This window comes from Anas platyrhynchos, chromosome 1 (genome assembly GCF_047663525.1).
Source record: "Anas platyrhynchos isolate ZD024472 breed Pekin duck chromosome 1, IASCAAS_PekinDuck_T2T, whole genome shotgun sequence".
In the NCBI taxonomy this organism is placed as follows: domain Eukaryota; kingdom Metazoa; phylum Chordata; class Aves; order Anseriformes; family Anatidae; genus Anas; species Anas platyrhynchos.
In genome coordinates, this window is record NC_092587.1 from 49,039,146 (window position 1) to 49,066,451 (window position 27,306).

General features: G+C 38.9%; 1 protein-coding gene across 5 annotated transcripts in view; it reads left to right on the top strand.

Annotated features, from left to right (window-relative positions):
- Positions 1-27,306, top strand: part of ATP2B1 (ATPase plasma membrane Ca2+ transporting 1) — a 63,815-nt gene that overhangs the window by 10,792 nt on the left and 25,717 nt on the right. For all 5 annotated transcript variants that reach the window (XM_038176113.2, XM_027451775.3, XM_038176126.2 and 2 more), the window contains exons 2-7: positions 16,939-17,349; positions 22,152-22,349; positions 23,215-23,469; positions 23,551-23,676; positions 24,037-24,180; positions 27,066-27,104. In XM_038176113.2, the coding sequence (XP_038032041.1) occupies positions 17,145-17,349; positions 22,152-22,349; positions 23,215-23,469; positions 23,551-23,676; positions 24,037-24,180; positions 27,066-27,104 (967 nt within the window). In that variant the 5' untranslated portion in view covers positions 16,939-17,144. The remainder of the gene's footprint in view (positions 1-16,938; positions 17,350-22,151; positions 22,350-23,214; positions 23,470-23,550; positions 23,677-24,036; positions 24,181-27,065; positions 27,105-27,306) is intronic.

A 27,306-nucleotide genomic window follows, 5' to 3' on the forward strand; every position in this document is an offset into this window, starting at 1 on the left:
GCGAAGGGCAAAACTTAAGAGTTGTTTTCTAAAAACTAAAATTTTCATCTGCTACACGCTGTCTATTACTAATTAAGTACTAAATTTAAGAGAGTGATTAATACTGGAATTAGTAATTGTTCAGCAGTATACTAAATACAAGATGTTAAGCATTTCAAGTTAAAAACAGGTAACTAAACTTCTGCAGATACTTAAATATGGCTACTGTGATTTTAAAATGTACATTTTGGAATTTGCTGTAGATACTTATCCAAGAAGAAAAGTACTATATACATACCAGTGTTTTATTATTTTTTTTCTGAGCTTTTTTTGCACCCCATCTATTTCACCAATGGATAACATTGTATGTTACTGATTAGAGTGCCAGTCTGAGTTGTGCAAAAGGGTATTATAAACACAAAGATGTGCTACTACTAGGATTTTAGGAGTAATACAGAAGCTTGAGGTGAAGTACATTCAGCTGTCAGTGAGACAGTCTTAAGTCCCTTCAAGTCTTCCTTTTTCTAATTTGTGTCTTTTTTTTAAGATACTAAATATTATTAAAGATATTATTACTTTGGAGCTTAATGAGACGCCAGTTGCAAGTTGAAATACAGTTGTGGTATTATGTTAAACAAATAAATTGCTCTGTGAATTTGTGGCATTAACCTTGCTTATACCAGCTGTCTGACTTCATAGTCATATAAATTCAGTAATGTCTTTTTAAAAACAGCTTTTCTGAGAGTATAGTTTCACATTTGCGTGACTTAAACAGGTTCTGCATAGCTCTGTCTCCTGTTTTGAACTGGCACTCATACGAGCTTATCAGTGTAGTGAGCCTGGTTATAGATCCAGTCTGCCTGAAACCTACATTTTTCCTGTATTGATCAGCTTCCTAATCAAACTTGTTCTGCATCTGCCAAAACTCTCCACTTTAATGAGACAAGAGTAATTTCGGGAATGAAAGGATAATCGGGGTGGTTGGGACACATCTTGATCCTTGGACATCACCTTTCTTGTGACAGAAGAGGCAGCAATTTTTGTGCCGCTACATGAAGTGTGCTGTGCATCCTGACCACAATCCTAGGAATAGGATAGTGAGAGCAAAAAGGAAGTGGTGCTTGAGCCCTGAATTTTGAAAGCAAAACTATGGCATGGTCCTCAGCCATACAGGAGAGGAACTGCAGTCAGCTGTACGATATTTAACCTTAAGCTTGTTCTGTAAGAGAGGAACCCATTTGGCCCACACTGACTTACTCATTTAACAAATCTGTAAAGGAAAAATGAAGCTGAGAAGTGGATGCTTCTTTTCTGTAGGAGGTGGGCAACAGAAGCAGCCATCTAATTTACTAAAGGATGTTTTTTCTATTTTTAAAACCTGAAACAAGTGAACGGTAAATTCCATTGCTCTAGGGGCATTCTTCTTGGGCAAGGTAGTGATTAAAGTCTAATGATTGAAGCTGTCAAAGCTTCTTAAACTTGATGCGAAGCTTAAAAAGACTGAAATTTACTTTCTTCGGGGGTGGAGAGTGTTTTGCTGCTTTTTGTGGGTTTTGTTTGTTTATTTGTTTTTAAATAAACTTTTGAGACTAAACAATTTATCACATTCATGTGAGCTCTTCATATACTAACTTTTAAATAGGGAAGGTTAGTAATAACCACCCAATGAAATGTGATAAATGCTTAAGATTGGCTTAGAGCTCCTGAGATGGCAAAAAGCTATCAATCTGTCTTCTTAAAGCCTGTTCCTCTTTCAAGCCATTTCCACAGCAGCTGCTGTGTCAACACCATTCAGTCATAATTGCCAACTCCACAGCAGGCTGATCAATGGAAATGCTAAATAGAGCAGCAGAGCTCTTGCTTCAGAGGATGTGGAAAACCAGATTTGCAGCTAGGTGCATGCCTTTGGGAACTCCAGCAGGAAGGCTGAGCCTCTTGTTGCATTCCAGCCCTAGTGATGCCCTGCCTTTCTGGCTGCTCTACCAGTGAGTCTGAGTTTTTCTGCTCTCTGAGATCCATGTGTGCTGCTCTTTAAGATCTGAAACTAGCAGGGTTTAGCCCTTCCATAAATAAGAAATGGCAGAATCTATACTGTTGACCAGCTGAAACTGTAGGTACATATTTTTGACATGTTAAGGTATCAGACTTAAGGTACTGGTCATTATTGTTAGCGTTGCTCCTGACACTGTCAGATGCAAGTCCTTGAGACATCAGTGTTAGTTGCAGATTGAAAACAAAACACTAGCTCTGCTGGCCATTGACATATGGGTTGTGAAAGCCAGAGGAAGTTCTTGTCTTGCTTTAAACTAACTGCATTATGTTGTATGCAGTTCTTTTAGTGCTTTCTCACAAGGTATCTCTTCTACAGCTGATTAGTAAAATGATGTCCGTACTCCCTCTGCTGGCTCTGCAAAAATAACTTAACTCAGACCAAATAGCTGAGTAGTACCTCTCAAATAACTGTATGCAAAATGCTGACTTATGAACAGCTTAATGAATGGAAGAGGGGTTTTCCTGAAAAATGGGTCAACAAATAGTTACTGAAAGCTAATCAGGTGTCTCAGATGCTATCTCCTGCTATAATGGTAAACACTGGTGTTATATATACCTTTGTAATTGTAGCATGGTCTGTTTTTGTGTGCCATTGATTGGATGGGGCTATCCAAGCCAAGATACTAAATACTTCTATGCCTAGACATATATTTGATCCCTATTTTTATAGTTATTTTTTTCACAATTGTTGTACACTATGTGTACATAAATAATATCTGGAAGCCTCACATGGGGGAGCAACTTATATCCTTCCATGAAGTACAGCGGTCTGTATGTTTGTTTATCCTCAGACTATTTATTTGTTCCCATGAGATACCAGATACTCAGCCAGGGTGAAAGAAGGGAGTTCAAGGAGTTCAAGACCTTGAACAAGGTCTTAGCGTATATATCATGAACACAGTGAAAGCAGTTGCTCTTGAAAGTCATGGACATCTTCACATGCCAGTCCAATCTATTCTGCTTTCTTGTTTTTCTGATGTTATGACTATCACATGACCTTTCTGGTTGTTTTTACTTTCCGGAATTTGGGGCTGGTGTGACAGTTTTGGAGAGAATAAGCTTCCCTACTATACTAGTCACTAAAAGCTTTGAAGCTGGACAAATGGCATAAGGAAGCAAGATTGCCTTTTAGCATTTATTAGTTCAGGATATCTCTGAACAAGAACCCCTTAGCCTTATAATGTGGAGAGTCTGGCTTCTTGTTGCTGAGTCTGAGGATATAATCTGGCTTTTCATGCCTGCAAGGTACATTTCCTGGAAAGTACAGAGTCTTTTGTCCAGGCGTTTGGTAGTGTAATTCATGACTGTCAAATGCTTCAGAGCTGTGAGACTACTGTGCAAACCTGATTTAAGAATTCATTGCAGTCAAACGTTCTAGCTCTTCCAGTTAGACATCTCTTTTGGTATACCTGGGGCTGTCTGCAGGTACCTTTAGGCACTGTTATACTTGAAAGGGACTGCTTGGCTCTGTGACAGCAGGCAATTTCTTCGGCTTTCACACAGTTAGAGCAAATCTTCTTGTAGTGACTGTTCACCCTACCATATAATATCCTGCTCTTCCAGTTTTTCCCTTTGGGCATGCAGTTGTGGGCATAGGTCCTGGAATTTAGCCCTATGACTTGGATATCCTCCACTTATGATCAGAATTTAGTTTCATGCTCATGCTGAGTCACCTTTGGTTTATTATATGAAGATGTGTTTTAATAATGTTCATGTTAACAAGTAAACCACAACTTGCTGACCTGCATAATACAGGCCATAAAGTTTAACTGAATGCTTTGCCTTGAACCCAAGTCTTGTCAAGCAAGAGCAGCTGAGAAGTCTAAGTGCACAAGGAAATGCTTTGTTTTTCTACGAAAGCCTAGCATGGTTTTGACTCCTTAACTTGGAGGAATCTGAGACTTCTCAAAATGACTTAAAATAATAAATTATCTTAAAATAGCTTGGTTTAGGATTTTTTTCAGCAATTTTACTGTGAGGAAATGAAATAATTAAAAATAGTTGCTCTGTGGAAAATGTTTTTTTTTTTGTTGTTGTTGTTGTTGACAGCTTATGTCTTATTTTAATTATAGCTGCTCAACAAAATGGTAATGTTTTAGTAAGCACCTGCTTTATTGAGTTCTAAGGAAGAAAGCTGTCTCAAAAGCTAGGCTGTGTTAATCGCATGCATGAGGCACCATGCATCAAACTAGGTTCTGGTCTTGACAGGCAGCTGTGTATCTGTCTAAAATTGTTCCTTTGCATTTAGTTTGAGTCTGTTCTCTAACTGTATAGTGTTTGAGAACATTGCCCAGTTCCTTTACTTGGATAACTGCTCTGAACTGTGTACAAATAGCAGTAAAATACAATATTTTTCCACCCTTGCTCCCCCCACTCTCCAAAAAAAACAAAACAAAAACAAAACCAACAACGACAACAACAACAAAACACCGTCAAAAACCCCGAACCACCAAATAATTTCATGCTGCTTTGCTGAGAGGGAAGGATTCCAGTAGGAACGGATACACATGCAAAACTGCCTCCTGTAGCAGGAATAGCTCTGTAGCACACTGAGAATGGCTTGCTATTAGATAGGCTAGAGAAAGACCTGCATGTTTGCTGTTGGCATGAGTCTACTAGTGCAACGTACAGAAGTGCACTTAAGTGTTCAGTGTAAACAGGCTTGTTCTGAAGGTGAGCTGGAAGAATTTTTTATAGGTTGTGCTGCTATAGCTGTGAATGCTCAACATGAAGGATATTCATGATCTTGTTGGTATAAACAGAGGCCTGTTTTAAAGTACCCCTTTGCTTCAGAAAAGGAGGAAACAGCAGTATTTTAAAATATTGGAAGTAGACTGAAGCTAGGAATTAAACTAAACATAGATGCCAATGTAGAAGTTAGGTTTCAAACCTGCTTGATACAATGTACATACCTGAATGTGCATGTAACTTAAATGAGCTAAGTCATAGCATAACTTCAAAATGAGGAAGCACTTCTAGAATGATTCTTAATTAGATTTTCAGACATGGCTGCTTCTTGTGCTTTCATTAACTCTATTTCAAAAAAAAAATATTGCTCTTAATGGACTGAAGTAATTTATTTTTTTGGAAAACGGTCTTAGCATGACTGCTTCCTAGCAACCTGTTTTCTCTTCTCCATTGTACATGGAGACACTGCCCTATGTCCTTCAAGTTAGAGGCTTTTGAAGGTGCTGAGAAGCCGGTGGTGTCCTGGGAGGAAGGCAGGAACACAGGAGGCTGCTTGGGAAATGTAGTGGAACACCAGGCAGCAGTGGGGAGACTTACATGCATCTTCCAAAATTACTTCTAGAAGTACCAACTCCCTAAGGGCAGGAGCTTATGGCAACTCATGTTACAACTCCTGTGTTGTGGTGCTGTATCATTCTTGTTTTGTGATACTTTGGTGCCCTCCTCAATCGTTTCCCTCCCATGGGGAAGCAGTCATTTCCCTGTGTCTCACTGCAGGCTGGGGGCAGTGCTCAGCTTCTCCACACCTATGTGCTGCAGTAAGGGAAGCTTAGGAGCTGCGAGGGTTAGATAAAAATATAATTTAGCTTCTGGATTTTCAGAGCTGGTCTGTGAGCCACAGCTGGTTGTATGGGGAAAGAAACTTGGTGAGCTGAGGTGTGCTGCGGTGGCTTGCCAAGGAAGTTCACTGGAATCCATGAGCTGGACATACAGATGTGGTTCTTGGAAGCATTTGTGCCGTCAGCAGTGGCCAGCTGGAGTTAGTCTAACATGTAAACTTTTGCAGGTTGCTAGAAGTAAATCACTTGGAGGACTGATACTGTCCGTCCCAATTCCCTTTCTTCAGATACACTCTTATGCTGTTGCTGGAAATAATCTGACTGCAAAAGTTGCAGAATATTACTGTGCACCACTGCAAACTAAGCCCTTGTGGGAAGTAGCTGTATGTAGAAGGAACAAAACAGGTCTGACGCAGCTGAGTCAGTGATGATCTGTAGCCTTTATAGATGAGTAGGCTCTTGGCCCTTAGGGTAAGCTGCAGCTGAGCTAATCACGCTAGGCTTCTGATTCAGATGTCCTCTTTTGGTGAGAGTTATATTACCCATGTACCTACACCTAGGAGTAGGTACACCTGCTGCAGGTTCAGAGCAGCCTTAGCGTGAGACTGGTTCTTCAGTGTGGACATCGATGGGCAGCTACGCTCTAAGCACTGGGAGTGCTGCCACTCTCTGCCCTGTTTCTGAAGGCCTTGTGCTGCAGTTGGGGTGGGAGTGAGGGAAGTGAATGTCCAGTCCTCAGCGCTGAAGAGGCCCTGCTGGTTGTTCAGAAGCGTTTCAAGGTATGACCTTTCCCTGCTTGAAGCATTGTATGCATTGTACTGGAGCTAAGCAGGTACCATTCACTTCCTCATCTGAATGCCTGCTCTTATTTACTAATCTATACGAGCTGCTGTTTGACAGTAGCTATGTACTTCAAGCAGTGTCTGGCCTTGGTAGCAAAGTGATGTATTACATGATTTGTTTAGTGTCATGTCACTTTGTCTCAACTAACAGAGGGAAAACAGACCTTTCTTTAATGGAGATAAATGTTATCTTAAAGGTGGCAGCAACATAATAATTCTATGAAGGAGCTGCTCCCAATAGTAGCTGATTTGTATGTCCATCCCTTAAGGTTAGTGTATCTATGTGGCCTTTATGATTTCTACAAATAAATCATCTGCTGGAAACACTTCTGAGGAATCTGTTGTGGTAACTTGTTTGGCTAGTAGTAGAAACTTTAAATATTTTTGGCTTTGTTTTGTTGCTGTGGAAAAAAATGCTTTTTGGACAGCTGCTTTCTGCAGGCTGCAAATATCCCAAATTTAGACTGAAAAGGACTGTAATGTATGCCTACAGTAAGTTCGTGTGAGGTTGGAGGCTTGGGAACATGCATGGTGCTTTTTTGGGATTTTATTTTTTTTCTTTCTCTTTTCATCCAGAGGAAATGATCCTGTTGCTGGCAAAAATGAAAAATAAAAATAAATCTTAAAGTTCATGGAAACGGTGGCACTAGAGTGGAGAGAAGTCAAGAGTGGTAAAGGAAGAGGTGCCAAAACTGCTTGAAGTGGTGGGTGCCCCATGGCAGGTGGATTTAGTACAGGACCAAAACAAGGCTGAGACAGTGGAAGGAGGAGTGAAAAGGTGCACAAGAAGTTGCCGTGCGAAGCCCTGCATTGATGTGGTGGCAGGATTTTGCATAGCCTATTACTCATTAATGGTGTTGCCAGCAAATGTAGGTTGCCTTTCCTTGTGCGAAAGGATAAAGATAGCAGAAATAATATGTCAGAAGGTGAAAGTTGGTAGAGCTTTTAGTGCCAAAGGAGAGCTGTCTCTGTGGGTGTAAGCCTTACCCTTGGTGTTGTAGCACAGCTGTACCTTTGGTCATCTGAGGATGGTGACAGGCTTGCTACTTGGCTTGTTAGACCTCATAAATTGCTCTGATGGGAATTGCAGCTTTGAGCATCTTGTTTACCAACAGTTCTTACACACCCCCTGCCCACGTTGAAGAAATAAACTCTTCCAAAATAACTTCTTTCCTTATATTTAATGATGGACCATTAATTGTCACATAGCTCTTAGAGATCGCAAAACATTTAATTCATCATTGTTCTGTGGACACATACCAATAGCTATATTGCAGTAATGCTTCATTGCATGGAGGGGATGGGGTAGTGGTGGTGAAGCCAATCTGGAAAAATGAGAGAGCTGTTTAAAAGTAGCTGAGAGCAGGATAGTGCAGGCAGCATGAGAATTTAGCCTTTAAATAGCTGTCAGGCTCCAGAAAGACCAAAAAGTATAGTCGTGAGAAAAGAGCAGTTCTGAAACTGGAGAAGTGCCCTAAGGATAAAGCAGTATGCAATGTCACTGAATGGTAAAACATACCAGGTAATGCAATGAGACTTAACTTACTAAAGCTACTTCTTAAACTGTACCAGAAGGGGAAAGCCTGCTAGCACAGCTTAGTGAACTAAGCTCTCAAAATTTATCCAAATAGCTAAAGGGATGCTCAGTATAACCATAATGAAGTTTGCAAAAGATTCCACAACATGGTTTCTGCAAAGCCATGAAGTGGATTCTCACATTCAAATGTTGGAGGGGAAAAAAAGGGGGAGGGGGTGGATGCGCCTCCATCAGGAGCAGCAAACTTGTGCAGTAATTCAGGAAGAGCTACATAAAAATCATAACTGGTCTACCCTTGAATTAATGAACTTTGTCTCCTTGGCAATAGAAGATGGCAAATGTAATGGCTTTTGAAAGGGGTTTTCTCACAACTCTTCAGCCAGTTTGTCTGGTGTATTTCTGGCAGGCAGGGATTAATATGGCATACAGGGAAAGCTAGCATTTTTCAAGAAGCAAGCTTTAAGAGTAAGGATGTTCTTGTATTTCCAAAAGGCTTTTGAAAAATCTCAAGATGAAAGCTCTTGAACTGGCATATTACAGGACAACAGGAAAGCTGCTTAAATGTGGGCTGCAAGAGAACAAAACAAATATTCCACTTGGCATTAGTGTCTGCTCATTGAGATAGGTCACCAGAGCTGGGCTTTGTGTTTTGTTTGTGCTTTTATATTTTTAGTTCCAAACCATCACTTAAGAGGGGTGTGGGAGAATGATGGTTTTGAGGATTATGAATGGCCATTTGCTACATAAATCTGTCCAGTTCTATATTGTTCTTAGAGTTCAATTATCATATAGAAGAATATTTATTTCTACTGTTTTTACATAGCAGTAAGCTAGCCCAAGGTAGCAAAAAAGTCTTCAGACTTTTCCAAATTAATTTTACTGCCCTAATTGAAAGGAGTCAGTCATATACAGAGTGACTTTATGGGAGTAATTAGATTTAATCTCATTAGGCATAAATATTTCCCAGTACTCCTAGGACTAATCTGAAATTTCTCTCTAGGTTTCCTGAACATAGAAGCAATCAGGGGGGTAGCTCAGGGCTTTTGGCCCCTCTTTGTTACCAGGAAGCATGTTTACAATCAAAAAGCCACAGCTCTGCTTAAGTGGATTTAATATTCTTCTAGAAGAAGAAAAGGGGTGTGCATATCAAGGTGATAGGAGAAACGTCTTGTTCTGGCTGAAATGCTATATACAATTTAAATTGCCCATGTTTTAATATAAACGGGGGCATCGTGCTCTGAAATGAGGAATTATAATTTCTGGTGTTAGGAACTCCTCCAAGATGATTTTAGCTTCAGAGCAGAGCAGTTTTTACCTTTGCTGCTTACTGTCTTATGAGAAGGGAAGAAAATCATTGCTCAAGTGGAGTAAACATAGTGGTATGCATGTGTAGTATTGTGGGAGATAAAAGATGGAAGTAAAAATAGAGGTAACGTCAGAATTGTGTGTTTAGCTGAGAATGTATTAGAAGTAGGTTTAGGCAGCAAAAAATAGAGACTCGGAGTAGGGGGTTAAAATAAATAAAAATTGCTCAAGAAAAGTAATATACCTGCGGGAATAACTAGTATGAGGAATTCACAGCCTGTTTTGCTCTGAGTCATGATTATTGTCAAAATGGACCAGCTGGATGCGTTTCCTACAGACATGTGCTAACCTTTAAATACAACAAGTAACTAAAATCCAGGACTCCAGTTCCAGCTCTGTTGGATGAAGTTTGGCACAGTTTCCGTCTCACTTTCCTTTTACTTGAAACTTGGCTGTGTATAGCAGTGTCATGGGCTCAGGATATGCCTCATTTAACACATGCCTGACAGGTTTTGTGACTGGAATGCATCTTGTAATTTGGGAAAGCAAGCAGGCTCTGTTGTAATCTAATGATGCCTAATTTTAATTAGCACTATGTCATATGTTACCTTCTCTTTTATAGAAAAAGTTCAGCTTCTTGTGCTGTAATTTTTGCCAATGATATCTGGGTAAACCCAGAAAAGTGTCGTAAGTTGTTCTTGAGCTTATTAATGTGTATATATGTCAGTGAATGACTTCCCTGGGCCCTCACTATCCCTCCCCCCTGACTTTTAGGGCTATATATTAAATTATTAATATGACAGACCTGTTAATAGAACTTAGATGACAGCACAATTATCCTGAATAAACATTTTCAGCCTGGACTGTGCAGGATTAAGAGACTTTAAATCCTCAGTCATCTATTCAGGGCCTGATGGATCTGAACTAAAGTAAGAGATTGGGCATTAGGCAAGCAAACTTTTTTTTTTTTTTCAATTTCATTTTTAAACTCCAGTAGATGGGAATCCTGTGATATCCCACGTCTGCTTTCAGCCATCAGCTGCCTTAGTCCAGATTTTGGCAGCTCTGCTCATCTCAAGTTATCTGAGGAAGCTAACGCATGCAGTAAATGCATCTTAGGTACTTGAACACACTAGAAATAATGCCTAATGGGACAAAGGCATATCTAGAGGTTAAAACTTATTTCATGTGGGATTATAGTCTTAACTTGGAATTATGTGGCATTATAAGCAGTCCTGTCAAATGTAGCCTTTTTGTTTTCGTTTCATGTCACTGCAGAGCAAAAAGGAGCTGAGATCAGTAGAAGACAGTACTGAGAATTGTGTTTCAGACCCTGTGGGTAGAACAGGAAAAAAGCCCTTTGAGTGTTGGTCAGGGTGGTGGACTGCAGGAGGCCCCTTGACGTATTTGGAACAATTTCTGTTTTTAGAAAAAGCAATTGAGTAGTTAAAAACTCAACTCTTCTGAATGTGTTAGGGGCATGAAGTGTTACCAGTGTGGAAAGAAGTATTTGGCATCTTGTGGATGACTCAGCATTGTAACATGAAGTAGGAAAATAGGAACACCTAGTGTTTTAAATACCTGGAACACTGGATGCTTTCTGTAATTTGACAGGCTGATGATGGCATTGACTTTATTCTCTAGGGCTTCCCAGTATGTCTGTCTGTTGTTCCTTGGAAATGTCTGTATGTTTTTCTAAAGCCCTGCTTGTTTGACCAGTCTCTTCTTTCTTCTATTTAGTTTTCTTGTTAAAGTCAAAATACCTTCAGAAAGCTAGTGATTAGTTTAGGCTTTTGATAAAACAGCTCATCTGCTAAGATTACTCTATGCAATACTTTCCAGACTCGTTTCTTAATCCAGCTGTCATTGTAGCTGGAGATGACTTGCTTCATGACTGTGGAAGTGCCAGGGCTTGGAAGAGGCATGGCAGTGCAGATTGGCCTGGTGGTATAAAACCATGTCTGCTTGCTTGCTGGGCTCCTTGCAGAGGCTGCAGAGCAAGCTGCTTTGTAGGAGAAGGTCATGTTCTTTGTGCTGTGCATGACCACTAATACAAGTTAAAACTTCTCAGCAGCTCATGTTCATGGTAAAGGGATCGAAATCCACTATTACTAGTTGCCTAATTGCTCACCTTTATGACTGTTACAAGTTTCTCTTACTGCCCTGTAAACAGGGAAGGAATGATGTGGGAGTCCTTTGCATGAACGTTGCTAATTTGTCCTGCTGAATTTACATCAGGCTACTGAAGACCTAATTTGCTAGGTGTCATTTCAATAAGAACTAGTTTGGGGTCTTAAAGCAAATCAAACTGTATTAGATGAAATGGCTGCTACAGAGATCACGGTCACAGTAGTCACCAGCAATCCTTTAGGTAAATGGTAAATTCCAGTGTTTACATCCACTGCAGAGTATGGAATGGCAGCCAGTTTTATTTCAGCTAAGTACATCTGCCTCCCAGGAGATTAAGCTTCAGAACAAAATAAAATTTCTCTTAGAAAACTCAGCAAAATTCAGAACCCTTGATTAATTTACTACCTAGAAGACAGGAGCTGTAATAAACAAAACTTGTCAGAACAATGCTGCTAGGCACACGTAGGGCTGGAAGATGTGTTTAAAAACTTCGTGTTGCTGAGTATCTCCTGTGACTGTGCAATCGTGCTTAGCTCTTCCATCTTCCTTCAGCTGCCCCTTCAGAAGCCAGGCTCTGAGACACCTACGCCAGAATGGCAGCAGCATGCCATGAAGCGACTTGACTCCTCTACATGTTCACTTACGCATGTTTTAACCTGCAGGATCGTGACCTGTAACTGCCTGCTGTTCTTTATGAGGCTCTCGTTTAATTTGCAGTTGCTCTCATTTACTGCGAAGCAGTGAATTTCTGTAGTATTCCAAACTGGTGGGAAGGTCTGTCTCTTTAAAACAGAAAACTGACTCTCCAGAGCAGAAGACCTCAGACTTCTTCAGCATGCTCTCCAGGTCAATTTATTACAATTAATTTCCAGTATAATAATATTATGGACAACTTTTTCCTCCCCTCTCTAATCATGCAATAGCTTGAGGCTATGGAACATAACCAGTACTGTGGATTTCAACCTGACGTATGCAAAGGCATATTATATTTTTCAGTGTTTAGAAAGTGCTTTTATAAAATGTTAAAAACAGATTAAAATGACATGACAACTGAAACATATGGGGACAGTTCTTATCACTGCAGCCTCTTGGTATGTAGATCTGTCCGGTCTTCGTTGAACTAATTAGATTAAACAAAGGCTTTCCTGAGATAATCACTTTGCAAGCCTTTTCCTATATTACAGCAACCAGCTTTACTGTGTTGTTGAAGGTCAAATGCTAGTACCAGCTAATGCTTAAAGTCTGAATGCATAGTGTTCAAGCAGATGAATAAATAGAGTAGCACAGGATATGTAATTGTCAAAGCTTTGACTCTTGAGATTTTGCTGGAGTTCTTAAGATTTAATTTTTCTTAATGCATATTAAAATATTTCCTGGAGATTGGTTACTCCTCGGTGAAGCCAGTATTAAATGTGAATTAAATAACTGGAAAGGTCTGGGTAGGTCTTTATTGGTATCTTGGGTCCTGTGTGTCCTGGCAATTGTGATTATGCTACGTCAGACTTCTGCTATTCACATTTTCATTGTGTGTTTCCACTTCAAACTATTACTGCAAGGTGGTTTTAATTTTAACAAATGTAGAAGAAAGATTATTGCTTGCTTTCAAATACAGGGTTTAGTATTGCTTCTGCCTGTCAAGGACTACTTGTAGAGACCCTTTCTGAAACATGCTCAACTTTCAGGGCTGTCTTGATAGCAGTTTTGTTTTGTTTTTCCTATTTCTATTTAGGGTGTTAGAACAGTGCATGTAACATTACAGCTTTTTCTAGCTTGGTCAACGCACTGTGTTCTGGTGACACCAGATAGAGTTATAGGCTACAGGCTCATGCTTTGGTAAACATCTCCCCATGCAGGCTTTTGAGTTTGCCTTTTCAGTTCCGACTGCAGAAGCTCGTGAGGTGATACAACCTCCAGCACTGGTGGAAATATCAAACCTTTGGTTGAGTGATTTTTGAATTATTGTCTTCATCTCATAACAAAGCACACTGATGTTTTTCAACATCAGTTTGATTTGGGTATGGAGTTCAGGATGCAGTACTTGTGGTAGGCACCCACAATGACGTTACGTATCAGCTAAGCTGTTAAAGTCAGAGAACCGTGGAGTCCTTTCAGACTTGCACGAGTATCTGAATCCTGCCTACAACAGTATCGACTTTTTCCATCAGGTGCCTCTTCAGTGCAGGAGTTCTAGTCACTTGAGTGTGACAGACAATACCTCTACAGTTACTGGTAGTCCAAGTGATAAGGAAACAAGGTTGATGTGTTGAATGGAAGACTGACTTCTTCCTGGTGATCACCAGGTGCACAGCTTTCAGTTGAACAGTGACATACCTTCAGCTGAATTAAACTTCAAATAAACTGCAACTTCAGTAATGGCTTGCAAGTGACTGGTAGTTCTGATAACTGTTACCTGATTTTAAAAATTGGGATATTAGCAGATTGGAAGTTTAAGGTGAATTGCTTCAGAGCTATAACTCTATAATGCTTTGGAGCTCTTGCCGCTAAAATAATGTCTCAAATGGCTGCTGCAAGAATTGAGTTTAGAACTGAAACACTGATCAAAACAAAATAATCTGATACTGGGAAAGATAAATATTATTAGATGACCTGTGTGGCTTAAGAAATACACTTTCTTTTGGTACTGGAGTTTCAGTGTTTACAGTTTCATTATGCATTGCCACTTTCTTGTTACAGTGGACTGTTGTAACTTGCTGTAACAGGAAATGATTGAATGTTGCAAGGCTTGGCATTGAGCCTCATAAAGGGTATTTCTTAAAAAGACATTTGTAGTGATTTTTTTTTTCAGTACAAATCAGCGAAGAAACTAGGTTAAGATACACATCCAATATGTACTCATATGCTTTTATACTGTCTGAAATATCTGGTAAAAATGGGCTACTGCAGCAGATTCTTTCTGATCTGATTTGGTGTAACAGTTGCTGATGTTTAAACAAGGTTTCATGATTTGGAGCGGAACAGGTCTTGCTCAGTATTCAGGATTTGAAGATTCTGTTCCTCTGAATTTTCCAGAGCTGTTTCTGAGCAGGGACACACAGAATAGCCCGTAACATTACTAGAATTGATTTGCAGAACTGTGCCGTTTTTGTACTGTTAATGTAAATTGTTGAAGCTGTCTGGGAACCCTAAGTATTGGATCTGTTGGTATGTTAGAGTATCACTGAGATACTTCAGAATACCGAAAGGGCTTCTCAGGTGTAACCTGTTAGCAATATGTAATCACTACATTATTACGTCTTAGTGAAAATGGATCTAGATGGCATAAAAATGATAGAGAGGAGTATGAAGCATAGTATGAGCTACTGATTAAGAGATATTATTGCTCTTCTGATGACTATGCATGAAAACAAGTCTTGGCATGGCTCATCAGTACTCCATTGCAAAGCTTTTCAGTAGGAAGTTAGCAATGACTGCAGCTGTAGCTTTTCCTAACCTCATATCTGTACTTGGATTTGGGAGTATTTGGGTCTAAAGTGCAGAGCTACTGTGAGAGGCTTGAGCTGAGCTTTTATTAAGGTTGGCCAGCCTTAATTAAATTTGAATTAATTTTGATTATAATTAGTCATGGGGCATTCTGTTTGGCCTATTCTTGCACAATTAGCAGCTGCTGCATCCACTCCGTAGCTATACAAACTCATTTGCCTGATCTGCTTCTTATTACCCTGTCTCAGCTTGTGATCAGATGCCAACTGATAAATCCTAGGCTCCCAGTTGACCAACAGCATCTAGCTTTTGGCCTTTAGTTAAAGATGCAGTGTGGCTTTAAAGAGCACTCTTTCATACATGAGCTTACATGAGTTTCTTCACTTACAGGGTACTGTCGCAGAACTTGATAGAGTCAGCTGAAGAATAGTTGTTAATCAAATGAGTGCATCCTAGAATGCAGCTTAACACCACTGAAATGGGCTCTTAAACTACTTTAATCTTTTTTTTTTTTGGTTTTGTAGGATGTGGAAGTTTTATGCATATGAATATTGATTGCTTTATGCTCTTTATCTCTTTCCAGAAAACAGCCATATCTTTTCTTTTCTCAGAATTTTCCAGTGATAGGACTAGAAGAACAGCTGTAGTAGTGACACAATCACTCCTGCATCTTTTAGTATCAATGGTTGTCTTCAGTGCAAATGCAGTACTGTGCCCGGGTGCTCAAAGTGGTAGATCAGCTACAGATGCAGTCAATTGTTTCCAGAGCAGACAACTGAGACTTTCCTGCAACACTGACCTTAAATTTTTGGTTATCAGGTGCTTACACCTAGACATGGACACAGTTGTTGAGCCAAACAGTACTCTGACCTGGCAGGGTAATAGCCAGAATCATTTTTTCCTGTGTGATTCTGTCTTTGCAAATCAACATAGTCTGGTAACTGCTTGCCTTTGCTAGGCAATGACTACTTGATGCCATGAGTATTCAATACAACAATACCAGTTTCTAGATGAGTTCGACTAAATTTGAGTGCTTCTTATGGCCTGATGGGGGTGGCAAAGGGGCATATTGCACCTTGGAGTCTTGTTGACCCAGAAGTGCTCAGGTTATTTTTTTTCGTTTGAGGCTGGCAGCCTTAATGTTTCGCAGGTGAATATATGGTTACTTGTGCTCACCCTGCCATGTTGATAAAGCTGGCCTATGTGATCAGACTCCTGTCTTTTCTGCACACAGCAGATCTTTATATAGACATGAAGAGTTTGTGCATTCACTGTTCTGTTAAGTGGATACATGTGTTTGTTAAAGAAGCATCAGCTGAGTGGGGGGAAAAAACATAGAGTGCCTGTGCAGGTTGAGAATCCTGTGGGTTGGGGTTAATTTCTCAGCTACAGTGCTCTCATAATCAGATAGAAGAGCTGGCCTTAGTCTCCTATATCCCTTCTGTAGGAGGATGGTATTGTGCAATTTTTTGCTCTATGCAGATAATAAAATGCAGATGCTGTGGGAGGCTTCAGCTGATGAAATGGGCTGGAGTGGGGTGCTAAAACTGGATGTGAAAACGTATTAAGACCTAGGTCTGTCTGACGATATAATATGCTTAGTTACACTGCAAATGTAGTTCCTGCACCGGTTAGCTTTGCGTTGAAAATGTTTTCCTTGAGGACTGCAGAAATGCGTTTAAGCAAATGCACAAAAAGCTTGCTCATCTTGAACGCCAAGGCTTCCTGGTATGATGGAAATAATTTTTCATTTGAGCATATTCTTACCACATGTGGTGCCCATGGTGGATTTTCCAAACTCCATTTTCCTGGTAACTGGCTTACTTCCAGGTGTTTGTAAAGGTTTCCTGTTGATGATGAACCATAGGGATGTACCAAGTAGAATTTAAGACTTAAAGGCTACAATTCTTCTTAGAAGTTCTGAAGTATAATAATGCAAGGTTATTTTCGGACTGGAAACATCCATTTTATGCCTTGTCACTTTGCCAGTTGAATACGGACTAAAAATATGATAGGAAATATGAAGAACTTGTTGTTGGGCAGAAAAATATTTTGTAATCTCAATACAAAAAGGATTGTCTTACAATGTACTATGTAACTGAATGTGTGTTTATTCTTTCCCCAGATTGTACCTGTCGCTTGGCTTGGAGAGCACAGCTCGCCATGGGACGGCCTCAACGATATCTCTCCAGAAGGGGTCTCTTACTTGGGTGATGTGTCTGCTGTCCTGACTGTCTTCATACCCAAAGGATTTATTTTCCTTTTGGAAATATTTTAAATTGAAATCTTGTTCCTTACTGGAAACTGTGTACACTAAAGACTGCAAGCATCATGGGTGATATGGCAAACAACTCGGTTGCATATACTGGTGTAAAAAATGCTGTCAAAGAAGCTAATCATGGAGATTTTGGAGTCACTCTTGCAGAGCTCCGTTCTCTTATGGAACTTCGAGCTACAGATGCACTGCATAAAATACAGGAATGCTACGGAGATGTACAGGGCATCTGTACAAAATTGAAAACTTCACCAAATGAAGGTAAGTCAATTTTCATGTTACTATTGAGGAAATTCCACTTATGAAAAACTTGAGTCAAGTAATCTTTATTTTTCAGAAATAGCTTATAAAGATTTATTAATATTATAGTACCTGAAATACTGTCTCTTACTCCTGTAAGACAGGATGATACTTCAGTGATAATAAATAAGCAAGGGTTTTCAGCTTGCCTAACTGCATGCACCATTTTGAACTAGTGGCAAAATTGCACGTAGGAAAGAACTTCAATGTAGGAATCCAGATATGAAATGAAATAGCAAAACAACATAGCAATGTTTTTTTTTAACTTGGTATGAATGTTTTGTGAATTGTTCATGTGACCTGTAGATCAGAATTTAGATTATGCTGTTGTAGAACACAAGGTTTTTATAATCTAATGGAAATGGAGAGCTTATTAATATGTTGTTAATTGTGTGTTGCTACCCACTTCTTGCGTTCCTTAACGCAGCTATTTTCAAACTGGTGTCACCTGTTTTGTTACTGTACTGCAATGAACTCATAATAGCCATATCTAACTTAAAAGTCTACCTTAGATCAAGTAGGAATTGCAGAAATACACAACTGTCAATGCAGCTCTAGGCACTAAGATGTACTGTGACCATTGGGAGAAGGTATGCAAAGTGATCATGCAATCTCCAGAAATAAGCATCTTCAGAGAAGTTTTTGCCATTTCAGGCTCAGTGTTGGCCTCGGAATGTGACTATAAATGTAACAGGTCTCCTTCCTGAGAGCCTTCCAGAAGTTTTCCTTAAGATCTAGTCATCTTTTCCTGGTGAAATAAAAGCTGTGAGCTTTGATTTGTGACATAATAGGTTCAAGTTATATTTGCTTGAGTTAATGTGAAGTCCTGCTGTTGCTTGTGGTTGATACCAAGTACCAAAGTCAAGATACTGGCAAATGCTGGTGTCTCAGCATTTAAGTGCTTCCCTAGCTCTTAACCAGCTTCATGTTGGTGGCAGTGAAGTACCTTGAGAGCTGTTCTTTCTGTTCTTCAGAAATGCTATGGAAATGTTTGCCTCCTTGGCTCAAGCACAGCCTACTAATGCTATACGGTACCTCTTGGTACATCAGCATGTAGCATGTTTTGGCTTGATCTGCTTTTGAAGCCAGACGCCTTACATTCAGACTCGTGAAATGATTTCAGAAGGTCAGCTGGCTTTCTCTTGCCAAAGAGCAGGTAGCCAGCTTGTATGCCTGACCTGCCAGTAGACCAGTTCTAGGTTGAAGAAGAAACCTGTAAAACCTGAGGAGTTTGAACTTCATTTCTTGGCTTCATCTGTTTTAAAGCTAGAGCACATGCACGAAGCGCTGCTATGTGCAAGCAGCATAACATGGCTTGGGTAAGAGCAGCAGTCTTCTATTCAGCACCCCATTGACCTGCTGAATAGCATTGAAAAGCAATTTCTCTTCTCCGTGGAAAAAATCCATAGTACTCTACAAAGAGGGCCTGAACTGAGGGTGAAATCCATTTCTGCAGTGGTCTGTGAGGTTTAAGGCCCATTATTACTGCGAGCTAGAGGAGCATGTGATTGTAGACAGCCAGGATGAACTAAGCACCACATGCCTAGCGTACTGCAGGGTTCACTTTGTTCGTGTCGCATAAAGTAACTGTCAGATTAATGCATGGGAATCATGAGTGAGAATATATTGAAAACAGAATAGTTAGATGCCCTTTCCCACAGATTGATTCTGCCTTACCTGAGGACTGTGTGATCAAGGCCTTTCCTTTTTTAAGATCTTGACATTTAGATGTTTTTAACTGATTACGGTACAGTACAATTGCTAACTTGATAAAAGATAAAAGCCTTTTTTGACGTGTGAGAGCAGCTCATAAATGCAGCAAGGCTTCAATAGTCAAACTTGATAATTAGCTCAGAAAAGATTAAGATGAGTTATAGAATAGTGTCTTCTGCAAAGATGCTGTTTTTGTTCTAAATTACTACATGAATTTTTAGAGAACAATGTTTTTAAGGCAAATTAATTTCTCACAGAGGTGTTGGTGTAGAATTAATGTAGGAGAACTATGTCTCTTCTTTTGTCAAATTCAAGGTGTAAATATAGAAACAGAAATTTCTAATGGAGAAAATCTATGCAGGACTATGAAGGCTGCTTAGGAGATGAACCCAGTTGGTCCCTTCCAACTCAGGATATTCTGATTCTGTTCTGTGCTATTTATTGTACTAGTTCTAATTCTCAGAGGAAGTCTTGAGTGTATATCTGCAAGGCCCTATGGCATTTCTTCCCATTCAGAAGGTCCCTGTATGATAGGAAATGCTGACTTGCATAACTGCTAGTAGCTTCACAGCTAAAGTACATGTAGTTTTGAAATATTACACAGTGAACAGGTTCAGTTTGTGTAATTTCTTGCTTTGGAGTTCTTGACAATGTAAGACAGTATCTCCTTTCAGACATGCGTGGCATAAAATGAGAAATGGGAACTGTCCTTTGCCAGTATTATTAGAAAAGACACTTTTTTACTGCTTAGTATTTAACACTTACATCTTTTGTATGTGTACAAGTTCATATAAACGTGAATAAATGAATGTTTGACATATCTGTAATAGCAAAATTCCGTGTGTTCTGGGGAGGTGGACTACCATTGGTTTTTCCATAGGTCTACATCATTTTGATTTTCTAGTAGTTCCTGCTTCTAGATTTCTAATATTTTTTTCATAAAGTTTCAGCTAGGCCCTTCCCCAATATTTTTAAAACCTAAACCCAAATAAAAGAAATTATCCTAGTTAAAATACATAACGAATAATGTAGTGCAGTAGTGGGCCTGTAGATTGTGAGCTATGAAATTACTAACATGTGGTAAATATAGCAGGTTCAGTAGCTGTTCGCAGTTCCTAATGGTGAATACTAAAAATCCAAATGCTATTTACCTTTGTTAGGTGTGTTTACTAGTCTTTGTTTAGTGATGCTGATAGTAGCTTAACTTTATATAGCTTTGTTAGAAAATGCTTTTCCTTCTTAGGAGACTTCTACTGTATACTTCTGATATTCTGCCTCCTGTGAAGGGAGGAGGGAAATGGTATCACTGAGATCATGTAAATGATCTTCCAAACACTGCCATAGTAAACAAAGAAGAGACAAATTGTATCTCTGGTAAAACAGAAATATGGTGCAACCTTCTTGGAATGGCCAAACTGTCTAGGGTTTCTCTAGATACCCTCATATAGATTAATTTTGAAAACGGTCTTGCTGTGTCCTCTTAGTTTGAGAGAGAAGGTAAGCAGCTCAAAGCTTGAACTTAAAGAAGCATAGTGTTACAGCTGACCAGTAAAATTGTTCCTGTGTTAAACCTCCAAAGCTGTGAGTTCAAGGTGAACGTTATGATAGAATAAACCTAACTTACTATATAAACCAAGGATATGTTTAATTCTGTTTGATTTTGAAATGATCCACAAATGATATTTCTGCTTTTCAGTTAGGTGATCATGTAGTAGTTCTTGCATTTAAAACTGAGCTTTGCAGTTGAGTAGTCTTTGCAAAGTATCTTGGAATACCATGTAATGGTTCAGTTAGAAACGTTAATACTTCACTTAATATGAAAACCAGTTTCATACTTAGATGTTTTAATCCCTTGTTATTCCTAAACAGCTGGGTAAACAGTTTTCTGAAGAGCAGTTTTTCAGTAGTTGTCTTTAGGTACTGATAATAAGAAAGCTTGGGATGATAGGGTTGAAGTGTCTGGAGTTCTGCTCTGAACACATTCAGAAATTTGGCCAAATTGCCTTTAAAAGGAAGCTAGTGGTGGATATTCAAACTTGTTGTGGAGGGTTAGGCAGCTGGAAATTGTTGAAGTAAAGGTGTACTTATTAAAGACCTTGAGTCCATGACCTTGCACTGAATATACTTGGACTTGGTATTGCTTTATTTTTAAGGACTTAGATAACTGTTGAAACACATCAAGTGTTTTCTAGCGAATGCCCCTCACTCTTAACCACTGGTGTCCCTTAAGGGCGCAGTGCAAGAGTTGAGGTAGTGAAGAGAATTCAGAAAGAAATACGCCAACTTACAAAGAAGGCAGCTGAAAGAAAGGCAGAAGGAAAGCTTCTGCTTGTGGAAAGAAACCACAAGCATCACTTGTGCAGTGCCCAAGACAGACTCTGTCTGTGTGAGAAAGGATGTCAAGAGACTGAAGCTTCAGAACAGCCATCGGCTGCTGCCCAGGCAGAGGCAGCATTGTGAGGTGGCTCCTCTCTCCTCATTGTGCCCAGAGAGCTTTGCCAGACTTTCACAGTGTTTTATATCATAATTAAATAGTACATAATATAAATACTACGGGTGCTGTATTTATCACACAATATTTTATTAATTAGATGCATTGGATTAGAATTAGAATTGTGGGAACATAGGGTGCTGTCTCTGAATATCCAACCCCTACCAGGAGAAAACAGAGCTGGCATCACAGCCAGCGGCCATCCCAAATCTGCGTGGTGCTGCTCATCCTCTACAGCAGTGACTGCAAACAATCTCATCTTGTAAACCTGTTTGCTTTGTACAAGAATGTCTGTTACTGTTACTCTGCTGCTATGCAATGTTGCGTTCAAGTCGGTAGGCCTTAATTTTAATTTATATTGGCAAACTGTGAATTATGAAATATAGCAAGTCTTGTTTAAGGATGATTCTTATGTAATTATACTCGATAGATGTCTCTTCTGTATTGTTTCCAAAAATATGGAGTGGCACTTGACCCTGTGAATGGGGAATATCAATCACTTCTTGCATGAAGGTGAAATGCAAATAAGTGTTGCTAACTTTGTCTTCTTATTAAATAGGTTTAAGTGGAAATCCAGCAGATATAGAAAGGAGAGAAGCAGTTTTTGGGAAGAACTTTATACCTCCTAAAAAGCCAAAAACTTTTCTTCAGTTAGTATGGGAAGCACTACAGGATGTTACACTAATCATATTAGAACTTGCAGCTGTAGTATCCTTGGGCCTTTCTTTTTACCAGCCTCCAGGAGGAAATGAAGCATGTAAGTAAATATTTGAAAAAGTAGTTATCTACCTGTGTTACACTTACTATTTCAATGGTCCAGCATGCTTACACTGTAAATTTGATGTGAGATAAGTCTGGAAATGCAGCCGATTGTTTCTTATTAAGACAACAATGCTAGAATTCTACCTTGACTTAAAAAGGCAAGACTTCCTTGCTCATGATGTGGGCTGATTCTACCCAAAGCAATGATAAGGGTGAAGTGCAAGCAGCAGGCCCTAAGTGCTGTTTTAGATTAGTCAAGTTTCTGTGCAAGCAACTATCTTGGTATCTTTGCCTCAAATATTTAGGCAATTTAGGAATTGTCAGTGCTTTCTCTGGGGAGTCAGCATGTCTTACCTTCTCCTTGATTTGCATTATGACACTGGTAACTTTCCAGTTTAAGAAACAAAGCTATGTTTATAGTCTGAAACTGAAGATTAAGGGATCTGGCCTTTGTTAAACTAAACTTTTACAGTTGTATGTGGTTTGTTCAAAGAAAGATAAAGTAGGAAATGTTGACAAAGGAGAAGGTAGATAACCAGTTGTTCAATCTGGCCATTTTATCATCCATCATTTAACAAGATAATATGGACCAGATAACTTTGTATCAATTTCTCTTATGCTCAAGGAAGCAGGGCTGTAAATTCTAGGTGCTTTTACATCATTGAGCTGTTTTATCTTTCAGGTTCTGTAGCTTCTTTGTGTATTACCATTACTGAAAATGAATGTAAAATTGTGCAAAGGCTAGCAAAGAGGATGTTTAGCAATCTCTAGTAGTTTCTTCTGTTTGGGAAAATATTTTTTAGTGAAATAACTATGTAAACTTAAATCTCTAAAAAATCTCTAAAACTTGTTTTCTACAGTATGTGGATCAGTAAATGTTGGTGAAGAGGAGGAAGAATCTGAAGCAGGCTGGATTGAAGGAGCAGCAATCCTCCTGTCCGTAGTTTGTGTGGTATTAGTAACAGCTTTCAATGATTGGAGTAAAGAAAAACAGTTTCGGGGATTGCAGAGCCGTATTGAACAAGAACAGAAATTCACGGTCATCAGAGGTGGCCAAGTCATCCAGATACCAGTAGCTGACATAATTGTTGGAGATATTGCACAAGTGAAATACGGTAAACATACTTTTAAAGTTGAAGTTTTATTTTATTTGTAAAGAATGATTTGAAGTCAACATGCCTAATCATCTTTTGTAGGTGATCTTTTGCCAGCTGATGGTATACTCATTCAAGGAAATGACCTCAAAATTGATGAAAGCTCGCTGACTGGAGAATCCGATCATGTTAAGAAGTCTCTGGACAGGGATCCTATGCTGCTTTCAGGTGTGTAGCATTTGGCAATTCTTGAAGAAAATAGTTAGTTTTCTATGGGGACTGGTTGTTTTAAATTGCGAGATTAAAATCTAGTGAACTGGACCATACCTAGGCTGGTTCCTAGAAGTATTCCGAAACAGCGCAACTTCATCAAAACTTGTTTGAAGTAAAGTAACAGTTGAACAACATTTTGTGTGTTTGCTTATGGCTTTGTTTTCCAGATAGCTTTGGCACGTATATTACTATGTTTTAAGAGCTCTCTATATATAATCTTATGATTCTGTAATTGTGAAGTTTGAGAATGGATTTCCTTTGTGGTCTGCACAGAACTGTTTAAGTTTCAGTGGAAAACCTGATGCCTTCTTCCAGGTACACATGTGATGGAAGGCTCTGGGAGGATGGTTGTTACTGCTGTAGGTGTGAACTCTCAGACTGGAATCATCTTTACCTTACTCGGGGCTGGAGGAGATGAAGAAGAGAAGGAGAAAGAAAAAGAGAAGAAGGACAAGAAAAGTAGGCATAATAATCTTAATTTGCTGGAAAACGAGGGGTGAAATCCTAAATATTATTAGATGCAAAAATGTTTTAGTCATCTGGAGCCAGAAATCTTAAAACTCATTATCTTTCAGTAGGTTTTACAGAAGAAAGGTTCAGTAACCTGAAATGTATACCACTACTAAAAAGTCTTGCCATATGGGTTTTTAATTAAATTTCAGATCTTATTGATAAATTAGAGGTTGGAAAGTTTATAACTTTTAGCCACCCTTACTTGAGAAGGCAGTTTAATAATTTATACATGGTACCTTCAAAGTACACTTGTGTTTCATAACAAATACTTGTTTACAGCAAAGAGGTTATCAACAATAAACCAACTTAATGAGCATCTAGTTCTGATTTTGACAGTGTTAGGTCTGGTGAGTTCTTGAATGGAAAAAGTCTTACTTGAAGCGGAAAAGCTTGTATCATTGATAGCACTGAGCTTGTGGGTATCTGAAACGTATATGACCTATAAAAGTGAGCAGGCAGTTGTTTGTGCGAGCCCTTTTCTTCCAGAGTTGAAGATCTGAAAGCTGTACTTAAGACAAAAACCTAGTGGTGCTTTCCTGTAAACTTTCTATTTGGAAGAATGAGAACATTGTAACTCAGAGCATTTTAGAGTCTTTCATTGAAGTGTGAAACAGGATATCTTTTGTATTTTGAAGTATTTGAGCAGCTAGAATTATAGTCACTTACCTAAGCCATAACCTTTATCCTGCTTAAGAATCAAAGCTTAGAAATGTTAACTGGTGATGTTTTGATGTTAGCTCTCCCATGGCGTGTTCAGAACTGAACTTGATCACCACTGAATTTTTGTTGAAATTGTTGTGATATTAACTGGATGGGACAGGGTCTGTGAAGGTTCCTGGTGGGAAAATGTACCATTTCACCAAAGGAACAGGAAAAGAGTAATGGGAAGCCATGCAGAAATGTGTTTTGGAATCTGTGGCCTTCAAGTGGCAGTTGTTGGAATGTGTGTGCTCTGTTCAGGGGTTGAGATTGAATTGTGCTTTTTGGCTTGTTGGCCTAACCTACAGACATTTCTAGCCCTTCTAGAAACTTGCTTTGAGTTCAGCATTAGATTCAAGATCAAGTGGGATAGCTTAAGAGTAGAAGCTGACTTGGAAGGAGAAGGAAACAAGCAGAAGTACTAGCTACTACAGGAGATATGGTGACAATCAGCTTTTTAAATATTCTGCTAGTATGTAAGCAGAAGTCTTTTTGACAAGTAGTATTCTGGTGTATCCTTGGGCCTGAAAACCTGTTTTACTTTTTCCCTTTACCTCTTGAGATAAGCAACTTCCTCTTTTCCCTTAAGTTATGTGCCTGATAAGATTCTCCTTGTTAAAATTCAGGTTAAACTAAATTAGCTTCTCTGAACGTTAAGGAGATTAAAGTGGCTATTTTTAGTTGTCTGTATATGGCTTGGTTCAGAGTGAAAGCATACGTATATGCAGAGAGTTAGAAGTAACTCAAGTGTAGAACTTTGTTCTTGTAGGAGATGAGAACTAGGAAAGAACAAATACTAAATTAGCAGATAATGATGACTTCTTAAGAAGTCTGAAGTGACATCTTCTGGAGAAGATTAACGTACTTTTTATTTTCTCCTCAGCTGTTCTGAGGATGCTTGGGGGAAAAATTTTATATGTATCAAACCAGACTGTGTCTACAGTAATAGTGCATTGGAGGTATTAAATGTCATGAAAGACAGACTGCTTGACAACTTGATTTTCTTCTAGCTAAGTTCTGTTCTGAATTTTTCTAGCTGTCATATACTTCAGTCTACATACTCTTAAGGCAGAAGATAAAATGAAATAGCAATGAGACTGAAAAAAACTGTTTTGTTCTATGTTCTTCCATTTTGTTCTTTCATTTCAAGATATTGCTAGTAGTAATTATAGCTTAGCTTTAGCTTTCTTTAGGTAGGAGAAAAGCTGTCAGTTTGTTTTTTGCCTAGATAATATCTAAACCTCCTTACCTGAAAACCCAATCAAAAAAGAAAAGGTAGTGACCTTATAATAAGCTACATGTGATGCATAGTTTTAGTTGCATTTACTGTTCAATTCATAAATTTCATTCATGAATTTCATTATTCTATTGTTCTTCTTCCTGATCTTTTTCTGATCTCCATTTCTGAACAGAGGTAGGAATGATATTTTGTCAGGAACGTAAAATATTCTCCTTGTGCTTTAATGTTGGTATGTTGCCAACAGATTATGTTCATGCTTGCGTAAATAGGGTTAGCATAGATCCAGTAATCCAGCGCTGTGCCTCCATTAAGCTTTGGTGTGGATTTATAAATATTTTATATTACAGTAACTTCTGCAATGTTGTGCAAAAGCACTGACTCTGGAAGTGGAATCTGATCTTACAGTTCATTACAGTAGTCAGGTACAGTTGACAGTGCTGAAAGAACAGAGCAAGACTGAGGCCACCAGAATCTCTTTAGTGTTACAAATCTCTTTCTCAGAAAAGGGTTAAAAATCTTTCCTCACTACCTGCTTCAACTAAATACACTCCCATAGGACAGCTGTCTGGCTAGGCAAGGCCTTCCGCTGTGTTTCTATTTACTTGCTTATAAATGTCTATATCAGTAATTTGTGCAAATTTGACTATGGTAGGATAATACTACAGCAGTCTTGTATGGGAAAAGTGAAGTCCAAAAGAGTGATTAAGTTGCTTTTGTGAGTTAATTAAGACTTTAAGGGTAAGTTATGTCAGCCTTCTGTCTCCCAGGTTGTTTTACACTTTCTGAAATGCAGTCACTTGTCTCAACAGATTTTATTGTATCTATTATATAAACCTTAACACTGAGTTGGACTCTGCACAGCCAATTTAAAACAACTTTCCCTCTTTGACAGGTAAAAAACAAGATGGAGCTGTTGAGAACCGTAACAAAGGTAAATGCAGTTTCTACGATGCTTTCTCTTATGTCCTTATTTTCGGAGTATATACAATGAATACATACTTTACTATGAAAATGCTTATTGTGTCCTGATATTCAAAGTAATTATGCTAAACATAGCATAAATGAATCTTCCAAAAACAAATGCTTAAATGAACTTGGTAGTCTTAAGTAAACATAGCTGAAGTCTCCTTCTC